Below are 12,987 nucleotides of genomic sequence, written 5' to 3'. Positions count from 1 at the left end.
TGCCAAGCAAAGATGCGCCAACAGTTATAGCTACAGTTTAAAGCTTGTGCTTTCGTGGCATCATTCGTTACTTAGTAGCGTTTTGGAGTGTGCGCACATCCAGCTAAAACAGTTGTCGGTCTTAAACACAATAAAACAATTTTATTTTATTTAAGTTTATTTCACACCTGATGAAGACCAGACTGGTTGAGACGTTGTGTTAACTGGGAGCAGCAACAGTGTGCAGACCTTCTTCCTTTATCAGTTGTTACTTACTCTAGAACAAGTAGACCTTCTTCCTTTATCAGTCATTACTTACTCTAGACCAGTGTTTCTCAACAGGGGTGCCATGGCACCCTGGGGTGCCGCACACACCCCTCAGGGGTGCCGCGGAAACGTGGCTGACGGTATGTGAAAATGACCAAAATAGATAAATAAGTTATGTAATATAATACATATTTGTCTAAATTAATGCTTAGTCAGTGGAATCTTTCATCCACCATTTACGTTTACATTTTTCATCCACTATTTACACAATAAAGTAAATTTAGGTCACCCCAGTATGGCATACACATAGCCTGTCGAAGATAAAGCTGCAACTTTGAATGTCTCCAAATGTGTTACTTATCTAAGTTTGTGTGGTATCGGATGCAATACCAGGTTATGGCTTGTTGGCTTGGGGTGCCTTGAGATTTTTCATGAATTGAAAGGGTGCCTCGCCTAAGAAAAGGTTGAGAAACACTGCTCTAGACCAAGTAGGCCACGGCTTTGAAAACACACACGGCGGCTCTAATTAAAATGGCGACCAAGTGCAACATCAGGAGAAGAGCAGGAGACGTGTCAAGTGTATGAACTATGACTGCTGGGTGATGCTTTGGGAACACTGTGCCGAGGCCCGGCCCCGCTCTAGTCTAGACTTGCCTTATTGGTCATGACACTAAATTAGCACAAACACTCTCTCAAGCCCCGTGTACATCGAAGGCGAACTAGGCGACCTGCACGGCGCAAGTTATTGTTTCTCTATGGAGGGAAGGCAAATAAAGCTACCAGAGCGAATTCGCCAGGAGCGAAACTTCTTGAGCGACCAGGGCGAACTATGACGATTAAACTCAAGCTAATCTTAAGCGAATTCGCTATGACGCGGTTCGGCGAAAACCAATTGGAACGTTCATATCGAGGAATGTCCCAGGCTGTCAAAACAGAGCCGTTATGTGATTATGTGATCCAGAGCGAATAAAACGAATTCAAGGCAAAACGTGAAACGTCCTGGGTGGTAGCGCCTGATGTACACGGGCCATCAGAGGTCATGAAATTATCTTTAGTCCACAGCCTGGGCTACGTTTCCCACAAAACTCTGAAGTAGTACTGAAGCACAAGTAGTACTTAAGTATGAGGGCCCCCCTAGGCAATATATCAGAATCAGAAATAGATCTCACACATCATCACTAATAGTTTATACATACACTATTTCACACTGCACTTTGCAAAAAGCATTTTGTTACATGTACAAAAATACAGGTACGTAGGCCTGGCAGACACCTTGGCAACAGATACATACCACCTTGGCAACAGATACATACCACCTTGGCAACAGATACATGGGTTGTTGACGTTTATCCCCTTAATGCGCGCCGTACCTCCAGTGGCACGCTGTAATATACATGGACATGTAACTACCATAGCACTACAATACTGTGACACAACACAGGCCCTTTAGTAATGCACCACAACTTGGTCATTACCATACTGGTAACAACAAATTTATAAAGCCGCGTCTTAAGGGATTAAGGGCGTAACGCAAAAAAAAAAAAAGTTTTTCAAATTCCTGAAAAAAATGATAGATACAAATTGGAAAAAAATAGAAAAAAATAAAGCACTTAGTGGTCTGTGGAATTTCAACTTATTTTTGCCATTTTTGGGAAAATGTATCTTGCATCAACACATTGCATAGGCATGTCACACCGCAGGAAAATGGAGTCACACCACAGGGAATTCACTGCATTATGGCCATTTTAATCCTTTTGTATACATGACTGACATCTGAGCTCATGCTAACTTGATAATGATATTGTGCTTAATCTTTATATGTGTTTTCATTCCTTAAAAAAATTTTTTTTCCTCCTATAAGAGCAGTCACACCACAGGACACCATAAAATGAACCTAAGCATTGCGTGACAGAAAGATTGCAATATGAAGACATATTAAGAGGTTAAGAGTCACCTTAAACTTCCACAGCACTCTCCAATAACTGAGGTACTGACTGGTTAGGAGCCCGTCTTTAAGACCCTTGTAGTTGGCCTTGCAGCTGCCCATTCACAAACATTGACATACATGTCACCCCACAGGACGCAATTTGTGTTACGAAATTGAACTTGTAGTTAATATTACTGTCTTGAGTTTTTTCACATTCACATATCTTAATATAAAGTTAAGATTTATGCAATCATGCCAAATGCTTCACACATTATTCAAAATGTTGTTGGTTAATTTATATATATATCATATTCTAGGTTTCATTAATGTTACAGTCACACCGCAGGATATTTGACATATAAACCTTACATCAATCTTAACAAGAATGTTTCTTCTCATCTAAGACTAATATGAAACATAATGTACCACATCTTCTTTCATTGACATATGTTTTCTTTAAAGGAAAAATAACAGTTTTGTAGGTTTTTAACCAATGTTACGAAAAAACAAGGCGTCATGTCTCCCACCCACATACCACCTTGAGTAATTCCCCTAAAAAAATAAAATAAAACATATACTGTGTATGTTTTATATATTGCGTTGTAAATGTCATTTTTAATTGCTTCTAATTACTCAAGCACATTATGCTTGATAATTCTACAACACATTCGAAAGTGATGCAAAAGTTCTATGAAGGGATATCGCCCTTTTCATTTCGTCTCTCCATGTTTAGCAATCAGTCCCTTGAGCTCAGAGTAAATGTTGTCACTGTGATATCTCACAGGTTTACCATTTGGCTGGCTTTGCTGTTCAGACCAGCACACCTTCTCATGTCATGGGGGACTGCCATCAAACACTGACTGCGCAGATATATCAGTGGTTCTCAACCTTTTTTTGAGCAAACGCCTCCTTGACCACATCATAAGCCTGCCAATGCCCCCCTTAGTATGGAAAAATAAAATAGGCTAATGCCCTCCAATGGTAACTAAGCTCCGCCCCTCGCAGTTGTATCCTTCTCAATGCCCCCTGGGGGGCTGTAGCGCCCCCGTTGAGAAACACTTAGCTAGAAATTTTTTACTTTTTTGGGATAAAATCTTTAAAAAATCCCCTTCTCTCTTCAAAAAGTGAATCTTGTGTAGGTGAAAACCGTTATCACGTTTTTTTAACGGTATACCGCTGCCAGCCCTAGTGTGCGGTGTCTTCTGAACATCCATCTAAGACAGTGATTCTCAAAGTGTGGGCCGGGGACCACTAGTGGTCTGCAACAGAGCTGAGGTGGTCCACGAGGGGATTTCTACTTTTCCAAGACAAGCTAGCAGTAGACAATATTTGTAAGATAATTACAAAGCTAACCATAGCTGAAGTCTCATTTCACCACAATAAATCAGGCTTGTAAATGTGAATAAGTATTAAGTGATCTGCATCGAAATTAGCACCAGTCAACTGTCAATTCAGTTGACCGGTGGTCCCTGAACATTTTTGGAGGGACAAAGTGGTCCTCGATCTGAAAAAGTTTGAGAACCACTGATCTAAGATAATGCTGTACTGTATATTTGAGGTGAGTTATTGCAATGGCCTCATGTAGCCTTGACATTAATATGAGAAGCCAGATAACCTGACAGCAACAGGGCGGAACAGGACAGGACCTCACCTCACCTGACCTGGGGGCGGTGCTGTGTGGTGCATACTATAGCCAGATAACCCAGAGGAGCAGGGCAGAACACAGTGTTGCCAGATGTGCGATAATTAACATATTTGTACCAACATTTTGTACCATCACGATCAAAAAAACAGGATGTAAGATCATTTCAGAGTTGTCATTCAGTTCATTTAGATGCCTAGAAAAGGCAATTTTGGTCTTGTACGACAATTTCCTTCCCAAAAAAAACCCCAAAACGATAATTTTGAGATTTTGGTACGATAATTCAGCATCTGGCAACACTGGTGGAACAGGACCTGACCTGACCTGGGGGCAGTGCTGTGTGGTGCATGCTATAGCCTTGATGTGATGCAAGTAAAACCAGCCTTATCAATTTCTGACATTAGGAAAGTCAGCAAAAACAAGATCCCGTTTACACATACTGTTGTATATGGATATTTTTGTAAATGCATTCGTTTGGGACTTTGTTTTACATGTAAACAAAGTTAAAGCTCCCTAAAATGGGTATTTTTTTAAACCAGAGATTTTAAAACAACACCTGCCATGATGGTGATTTGTTTTATCCACATGGTGTGTAAAATATAAAAAAATATAAAATATGTGAGCGATTAAAAACATGTATTGGTTTGTCTGCATACGTGCAACCAAGGCCTGAGAGAAAATGTAATAGTTAGTGCAATCTGGAGTAGTTCGATAGCATGGTGACCTCCCGCTACTGCGAAGGTGCGTTGTGTTAAAGGAAAAGACGCAGATTGTGGTTTAGAAAGCTCAGCTGCCATAGTGGGATCCGCTTGAGCAGAAAAAAAAACTCTGGAGGATGTAAACAAAAAACAAATACTTTACAAATACTTCTGGAACTAATTTGGGGCCATGACACAAGACGAGGAAGCTGCATCACATAGCACAGAGCAATAAGGTAAGACGAGGTGGGGAGGGGGGTTGGTTGGGAGCTACACACACATGCTGTATGCACGCCAAGCATCCAGATAAACTGAGTTACCCTAATTAATTTATGTCAAGGAAATACAGCACGGGAGCAGTGCTGCCAGATTGGGTTGCTTGGCATGAACGTCTGCGTGTAAAAAAGGGTATTTGGGTATTTGTAAAAAAGGGTATTTTTTTTCCTGCAGATTTATGCCCATAGAAATCAATAGGATTTTAGTTCAAATTGGGCGGGTTTTAGTGCTTCCAGGCGGGTTTGGAGTATTATTTGGGCTGAAAATCATCAATCTCATCTGGCAACCCTGCATGGGAGAAAACAACAAAGAAATGTGTTATTCTGAGGGGGGAGTTCAGGAAGTACAGTTAAGGACAGCTGTGCAGGTTGAGGGAGCGGGTCATATGTGGCGATACAGAGTGGAGTGGAGAGAGAGGACACCTGAGGACAGCCAGCCGTCTGATAAAAATGGATATGGGAGTGGCTTTATGTCAAGATACATTCCTGCAGGCAGAGCATACTCTACCTGCTTTGAAAGGCAGAGCACATGTTTCTCCCTGTCCTTCATGTAAAATGGATATTTATCTTTAGATTTACATGTATGTGCACAATAACAATAATTGTTAATGTTCGGAGCAAAAAAACACCCCAAAGACTGCAATTCTAATTCCAAAAGCATAAAGTGATTGGAAGGTTGTGAACAGTAGATGGGGTTTGAATGCTTAATCAGGTTAAACAATTGAACATGTCACATTTATAGGATAACAAAAAACTGTTGGTTATTTGGAGCAGTGAGAAACGGAGCACTTTCTAAAATTGAAGAAAACATTTCAGCAGGAGAGAGGCTGTTGGAAAAAAAGCCACATGCATAGAGACAGAGACAGGCAAGACAAGAGACAGAGCACACCAGACACACCAGGCAAAGGCAGAAGGGGGGAAAAAGGAAAAATGAGATGGAAAAATAGCAGTGGTGGTAAGCCAAACATTTAGAATATAAAAGCCATTTCTTGTCATCGTGTTTGGCCCCCCGAGTGCATTTTGATATTTCCCAGACTGCACCTGTCTCATGTCCCAGTACAGCACACAAACAGAGATTCTAAGAGTATATATCTCAGTGTTTCTCAACTTTTTTTTAGGCAAGGCACCCTTTCAATTCATGAACATTTTCAAGGCACCCCAAACCAATAAGCCGTAACATGGCATCGCATCCGATACCAGACAAGCTTAGAAAAGTAACACATTTGGAGACGTCACACGACCTACGTTCGAAGTTGTAGCTGACTGGGGCGACCTATATTTACTTTATTGTGCGTAAATGGCAGATGAAAGATTCCACTAACTAACATTAACTTATCAATTTAGACAAATATGTATTATATTACATAATTTATTTATCAGCCACGTTTCCGCGGCACCCCTGTTGAGAAACACTGATATATCTTATCCAGTCTCTCTAAGTGTTTCAACCAAGGGGCGTAGCAGCAAATTGAGGACCCTATGAAGTATGAACAATCAGCTCCAATTGGCTTGCTTGATTATCATCGACTTTCAAATCTCTTAATGAAGATGTTGGTCTGACCAAGAAGATAACGAATAATGCTTCCCAAACGGCCTGGTTAACCTGCCTCCCTCGGTTTGCTACTTGTCGAGGCCAGAACAGGTTGTGCCGAAGTTTAAACCAAACATTTTCTTAGTCCCAATAGAACATCTCTGCTTAAACCACGTCACTGCCAGTGCCTTGAACACACCTCTACCTAGGACCGTTGAGGCTGCTCAAAGTTGATTGCTTCTCGACAAAGTAGTTTGAAGTTCCCGATTTCTCCGGAGCTGTATTGCTCCTGGCCTGACTAGGAGGGGTTGGCCTGGCTACCAATGGACCCCCACGCCCCAGCCATATATCTACATAAATCAGACACTGTGGGCCCCCTATATACATGAAAGTGAAAGCCCATTGGGAAACTCCAACTGTCATTGTGACACAGCACTCCACAGCACACAAGTGAACACTGAACACTGCACACAACGAAATTGCATTTTATGCCTCACCCGTGCAAGGGGGCAGCCCTCAGTGGCGCCCCATGGGGAGCAGTGCGGTGGGACGGTACCATGCTCAGGGTACCTCAGTCATGGAGGAGGATGGGGGAGAGCACTGGTTGATTACTCCCCCCACCAACCTGACGGGTCGGGAGTCGAACCGGCAACCTCTGGGATGCAAGTCTGACGCCCTAACCGCTCACCCATGACTGCCCCCCACTGACTACATGGGGCCTTGGTAACTCACTGTGGGGTCATACTTTACCCCGCTGTAGGCCACCCCTGATTTCAACCTACTCCACATAAATATTCTTAAAATGATACTGTCCAATTTTTTGGGGAAATAGGCTCATATTACACCTACCCTTGAGTTAAATAATTGAGATTTACCTTTCTCCTGTAATTCTAGCTAAGCTAGCATCAAACACTGTGGGCCCCCTATATACATGGGGCCCTGGTAACTCCCTGTGGGGTCACACTTTACCCCGCTGTAGGCCACCCCTGATTTCAACCTACTCCACATAACTGCAATTTCAAATGTGCAAAAATACCAGACTTGTGTTTGTGTTTCTGCATACTCTCCACTTCAGTGTGTGCATCAGCATGAGAGGTGTCTGTTTATGGGCGTGGAGATATAAACCAATTTCATTTTAACTTCACAAACTTCCTCATAACGCACAAGGGAGTTAACTGTTACCACAGCAGCAGTAACACACACGCACGCACACACACACACACACACACAGCTGTGTGCACGCACGAACGCATGCACACACACGCAGCACACACAGGCGTGTGCATGCACGAACGCACGCGCACGCACACGCACACACGCACACGCACACGCACACGCACACCATGGCATACATAACTACACATAAACGTGCACACACAGGCGTATGCACGCACACATGCATGCACACACAACCTCCATGGCATAGATAACCACAAATAAATGTATGTGCGTGCACACACACACACACACACACACACACACACACACACACACACACACCCATAGCCTACCTCTGTGCATGGTGCTGTTCTGCTGCTCCGTGTGGTAGCTGGAGTTGCAGCTTCCGGTGGCTGGATGACAAGAGCACTGCTCAGCACAGCGGCACGCCTGCACACAGCCCAGCCCAAAGAAGCCCAGCGGACACTCTGGAACACACACACACACACACACACACACACACACACACACACACACACACACACACACACACACACACACACACACACACACACACTTCAGTACGCCTGCACACAGCCCAGCCCAAAGAAGCCCAGCGGACACTCTGGAACACACACACACACACACACACACACACACACACACACACTTCAGTACACCTACACACACCCCAGCCCAAAGAAGCCCAGCGGACACTCTGGAAAACAAGGAAGTAGACACATCAAATACCCAACACCAATATTTACGGTCTTAGCGGAGATATGCGTGGCTCGCTCATGCAAACATATCAATATCCTATCAATGTAAAGTTCAGAAACCAGCACACTGCTTACTATTCTTTGTTTCTTATTTTATTTCTTATAATTCTTATATCTTATAATTCTTTTTTTCTTTATTTATTTTTATTTTAAGCAGTTAGTAAGCAGTGTGCATTTAATTTTGATCAAGTTTTGCTGCCTCACACCCGCACCTGTGTGACTGAGGGCTTGTGTACAAGGACTCTCTTGTAGCCTAGAAATCTAGACGCCCCTAGTGGCCGGGTTTTTGGCGCGGCCAGGCTAACTCTTTTGAACTCATAGTATCAATATCCCAATCATGTCTCTTATTAAGTGATGTATAGAGGTCAGTGCCATATCCTAATGGAGAGGGCACTCTGTACGTTTCTCGAAGAATGTGTTGCTAGCCAGTTAGCAACTTACTTGGTTGCCTATGGGGAATTGCATTGCAATATCTTCATGGGAGAGGGAACTCTGTTGAAGAGGGAAGCAGTTGTGTGTTTCTCGAAAGTGTTATTGCTAACCAGTTAGAAACAACTTACTTGGTTGCCTACGGGAAATTGCATTGCAATCAACAAGGTTGGTAACTTAGTTAACTTAGACTTGCTGACGAGAAACGCACCCCAGCCCAAAGAAGGCCAGAGGGAGAGAACTCTGGAGAAGAAGGAAGAAGTCACATACCCAAAACAAATACAGTAGCAGAGTTCAGCTCAGTTGACTGTATTGGTACCTACAGGTAAACTGGTTTTGCAGCTCAGTTCACTTTATTGGTACCCACAGGTAAACTGGTTTTGCAGCTCAGTTGACTTTATTGGTACCCATACTGTTGGCAAACTGGTTTTGCAGCTCAAGAGAGAGATGGGTGTCGTTTGGCAGCTTTTGCTGGGCCCAAGACAAGAGGCATCCAAAAGGGCCCCCTACCCAATACATACAATGTAATGTGGCCCCAATGTTGGGCCCCCTATCTCCCTGGGCCTGGGACAACATACCCCTTTGTCCCCCCATGTTGGTGGGCCTGGGTGTCGTTACATACAGTAGTATTAGCATACAGACACATGACCAAATATTTATGGTCTTAAGTCTTAGCAGAGATGTGCCTGGCTGGCTCGCGCAAACATATTGATATCCTCATCGAGTTTCGAGTCGGGACAGCCTTTTGGATAACAAGTGGTGGCGGGGGATTGTTAAGGCGGCCGGCTCGTGACCCGTCCCACACCTTTCCCTTTATTGTCTTTAATGTCAGGTTACCCTCGTCAAGGCTCCAGCTGTCCTCGCCTGTAATCTGCAAGGCTGTAAAAACCTGCAAACGGGTTTCGCCGTAAACAGCTTGTGAACTGAACTCCGTGCACCCAGACACTCTCAGGAAAAGGCAGATAATATACTTGGTACTTTTCCTTGGGCAAAGTGGTCAAAGTACAAGTCCACAAGACAAAGGAACCATGTCAAGACCCGAGCAGGAAGAGGAAGTGGTATGAACAGGGCCATATTAAGATGGCCTGGGGCCCCTGGTTGCTAAGCTGCAGCCATATCTAGCCTGTGGGGGCCCCTGGTAGGTGGGGGCCCTAGGCTGCAGCCATATCTAGCCTGTGGGGGCCCCTGGCAGGTGGGGGCCCTAGGCTGCAGCCATATCTAGCCTGTGGAGGCCCCTGGCAGGTGGGGGCCCTAGGCTGCATTCATATCTAGCCTGTGGGGGCCCCTAGCAGATGGGGGCCCTAGGCTGCAGCCATATCTAGCCTGTGGGTTAATTAAGGATGACATGTCTACCAACGGTCCTCAACACGGCATATGAATTTTTCAATATCGCATCTTGTCACAATCCTGCAATTTTTTACTTTTGGCCAATCAATGCTCACTGGTAGGTGGGGGCCCTAGGCTGCAGCCATATCTAGCCTGTGTGTTAATCCAGACCTACGTAGGTATGACAACCAGACTCTGCCGGTTAGACTGATGAAGCCTGTGCTGTGCTGTGCACAAGTGCAGTGCTGAGTGAGGTTTACCACTTCTAGAACAGCTGCAGCCATATCTAGCCTGTGGGGGCCCCCTGGCAGGTGGGGGACCTAAGCTGCAGCTATATCTACCCTGTGGGGGCCCCTGGCAGGTGGGAGGTGCCAGACTCTGCTGGTTAGACCGCTGAAGACTGTGCTGTGCACAAGTGCAGTGCTGAGTGAGGTTTACCACTTCTAGAACAGCTGCAGGAAACCAGAGAGCTCTAGTGTTCTTGATCAGCAAAGCTGCATCCATGCCTGAGGACAGCATCTCAAGAGGTCTGGCACTCACACAGGCACTGACTGACACGCGCACAAAGACATGCACTCTGCGAGTGCGTGCGCACACACAGAAGCACACAAGCACACACACATGCACACAAACACACAAATGCACATGCAGACAGGCATACACATGCGCACACACACACATGCGCGTGCATACACACATGCACGTACATGCACATACATGCACACACACACGCACACACGCACACACACATGCGCGCACACACATGCACAAGCACACACACGGACATGCGCATACACGCACACAATCACACGCATACAAACACATACAAACACACACACACACAGGCACACACACACACACACCGGCACACACACCTTGTTCACAGAGGTGGCCGTGGAACCCTGGGAGGCAGGAGCAGCTGCCATGGACGGGGTCGCAGGACGCTCCGTTTAAACATCCGCAGGTCTGATTACAGCCGTCGCCATAGAAACCCTGAGGACAAGCTGCACAAAGAAGCAGATAAGGAGAGGGGGAGGAGGAGAGAGAAGAGAGGGAAGAGGGGTGAGGAAAGGGAAGAGGGGTGAGGAGGAGAGGAGGAGGACAGAGGAGAGGGAAGAGGGTGAGGAGGAAGGAGAAGGGGTGAGGAGGAGGAGGAGAGAGGGAAGAGGGGTGAGGAGGAGAGAGGAGGAAGAGGGGTGAGGAGAGGGAAGAGAGGGAGGAGGAGGAGGAAGAGAGGGAAGAGGGGGTGAGGAGAGGGAAGAGGGGTGAGGAGAGGGAAGAGGGGTGAGGAAAGGGAAGAGGGGTGAGGAGGAGGAGGAGAGGGAAGAGGGGGAGGAGGAGAGAGAGGAGAGGGAAGAGTGGTGAGGAGGAGAGAGGGAAGAGGGGTGAGGAGGAGAGAGGGAAGAGGGGTGAGGAGAGGGAGGAGAAGGAGGAGGACAGAGAAGAGAGGGAGGAGGAGGAGGAGAGGGAAGAGGGGTGAGGAGGAGAGAGGGAAGAGGGGTGAGGAGAGGGAGGAGGAGGAGGAGGAGGACAGAGAAGAGAGGGAAGAGGGGTGAGGAGGAGGAAGAGTGGTGAGGAGGAGAGAGGGAAGAGGGGTGAGGAGAGGGAGGAGGAGGAGGACAGAGAAGAGAGGGAAGAGGGGTGAGGAGGAGGAAGAGGAGGAGGACAGAGAAGAGAGGGAAGAGGGGTGAGGAGGAGAGGGGGAAGAGGGGTGAGGAGAGAGAAGAGGGGGAGGAGGAGGAGGAGGAGGAGGACAGAGAAGAGAGGGAGGAGGAGGAGGACAGAGAAGAGAGGGAAGAGGGGTGAGGAGGACGAGGAGAAGGAGGAAGATGATGAAAAGGAGGAAGAGGATGAGGAAGAGGAGGAGGAAGAGGAGGAGGAGGAGGAAGAGGAGGACAAGTAGGAGGAGGAAGAAGAGGACAAGTTGTAGGGTATCATTTAGCCTCTGGTGAGTATTTGACCACTACCGTCCATGCCACATTAGAAGTTGTGATGGTGTCATGACCAACACTTTTATGTACAGTGAAACACTAAATCAGAATTTAAAATTATTCAACAATCGCAAAATAAGCACAATAAGCACAATAAACACAATGACACAAAAATTAAACTAGGTTTACTGTATATTAATCAAGTAGGAGAGGTAGCAGGCTTCACTCAGGTTTCTTGGTAACTTTTAAGGGTGCTGGCCCAAATAAATACTTCGAATCAAAGAAAAGGGGGGCGCACCTTGCATCAATTTTTTTTTTCTTTATTTTTGTGCACACGTTGCACACTGAGGAAGGCATACGCCGAACTAAAGACAAAAATTGATGCAAGGTGCGCCCCCCTTTTCTTTGATTACTGTATATTAAAATGCATACTATTTAGGTTCTCCACAACAACGAACATGAACTGCAGTAGCCTGTCCACATTACATACAGTATCTCTCTCTCTCTCTCTGTAACCCCATCCATATCTCTCTCTCTCTCTCTCTCTCTCTCTCTCTCTCCAACTCCATCTCTCTCTCTCTCTCTCTCTCTCTCTCTCTCTCTCTCTCTCTCTCTCTCTCTCTCCCTCTCTCTCTCTCTCTCTCTCTCTCTCTCTCTGTAGAACCCCATCTCTCTCTCTCTCTCTCTCTCTCTCTCTCTCTCTCTCTCTCTCTCTCTCTCACTCTCTCTCTGCAACCCCATCTCTCTCTCTCTCTCTCTCTCTCTGTAACCCCATCCATCTCTCTCTCACATTCTTGACATAGACAGCATTGCAGAGCTCTAGCGGCAGTCCCTCCCCAACCCAACCCGGCCCGGCTAGTCAAGGCACCCCACCAACCCACTGCATACTCACAGGGATGTTATGGGCCCCTGCACCAGGCAACAAGAAAGCCCCCCTTCCACGAGCATTGTTAGTTTACAAAACAAAAGCAATCAGGGTTGTTCAGGGGAGTATACAAAGAAGCTAGTCCAGTAGTAAACCAGATTAAGTTAACCTTGTGGTTGA

At 45.9% G+C, this 12,987-nt stretch overlaps 1 protein-coding gene across 1 annotated transcript in view; it reads right to left on the bottom strand.

The window, feature by feature from the left end:
* Positions 1-12,987, bottom strand: part of nagpa (N-acetylglucosamine-1-phosphodiester alpha-N-acetylglucosaminidase) — a 62,382-nt gene that overhangs the window by 16,963 nt on the left and 32,432 nt on the right. The window contains exons 10-11 of the mRNA XM_063198533.1: positions 10,887-11,015; positions 7,831-7,965 (exon numbers count right to left, since the gene is read on the bottom strand). Of these exons, the coding sequence (XP_063054603.1) occupies positions 7,831-7,965; positions 10,887-11,015 (264 nt within the window). The remainder of the gene's footprint in view (positions 1-7,830; positions 7,966-10,886; positions 11,016-12,987) is intronic.

The sequence above is a fragment of the Engraulis encrasicolus genome, chromosome 5, assembly GCF_034702125.1.
Source record: "Engraulis encrasicolus isolate BLACKSEA-1 chromosome 5, IST_EnEncr_1.0, whole genome shotgun sequence".
NCBI lineage: Eukaryota > Metazoa > Chordata > Actinopteri > Clupeiformes > Engraulidae > Engraulis > Engraulis encrasicolus.
Note: the sequence above shows the minus strand (reverse complement) of the source record. Positions and strands in the feature narration are given on the sequence as shown.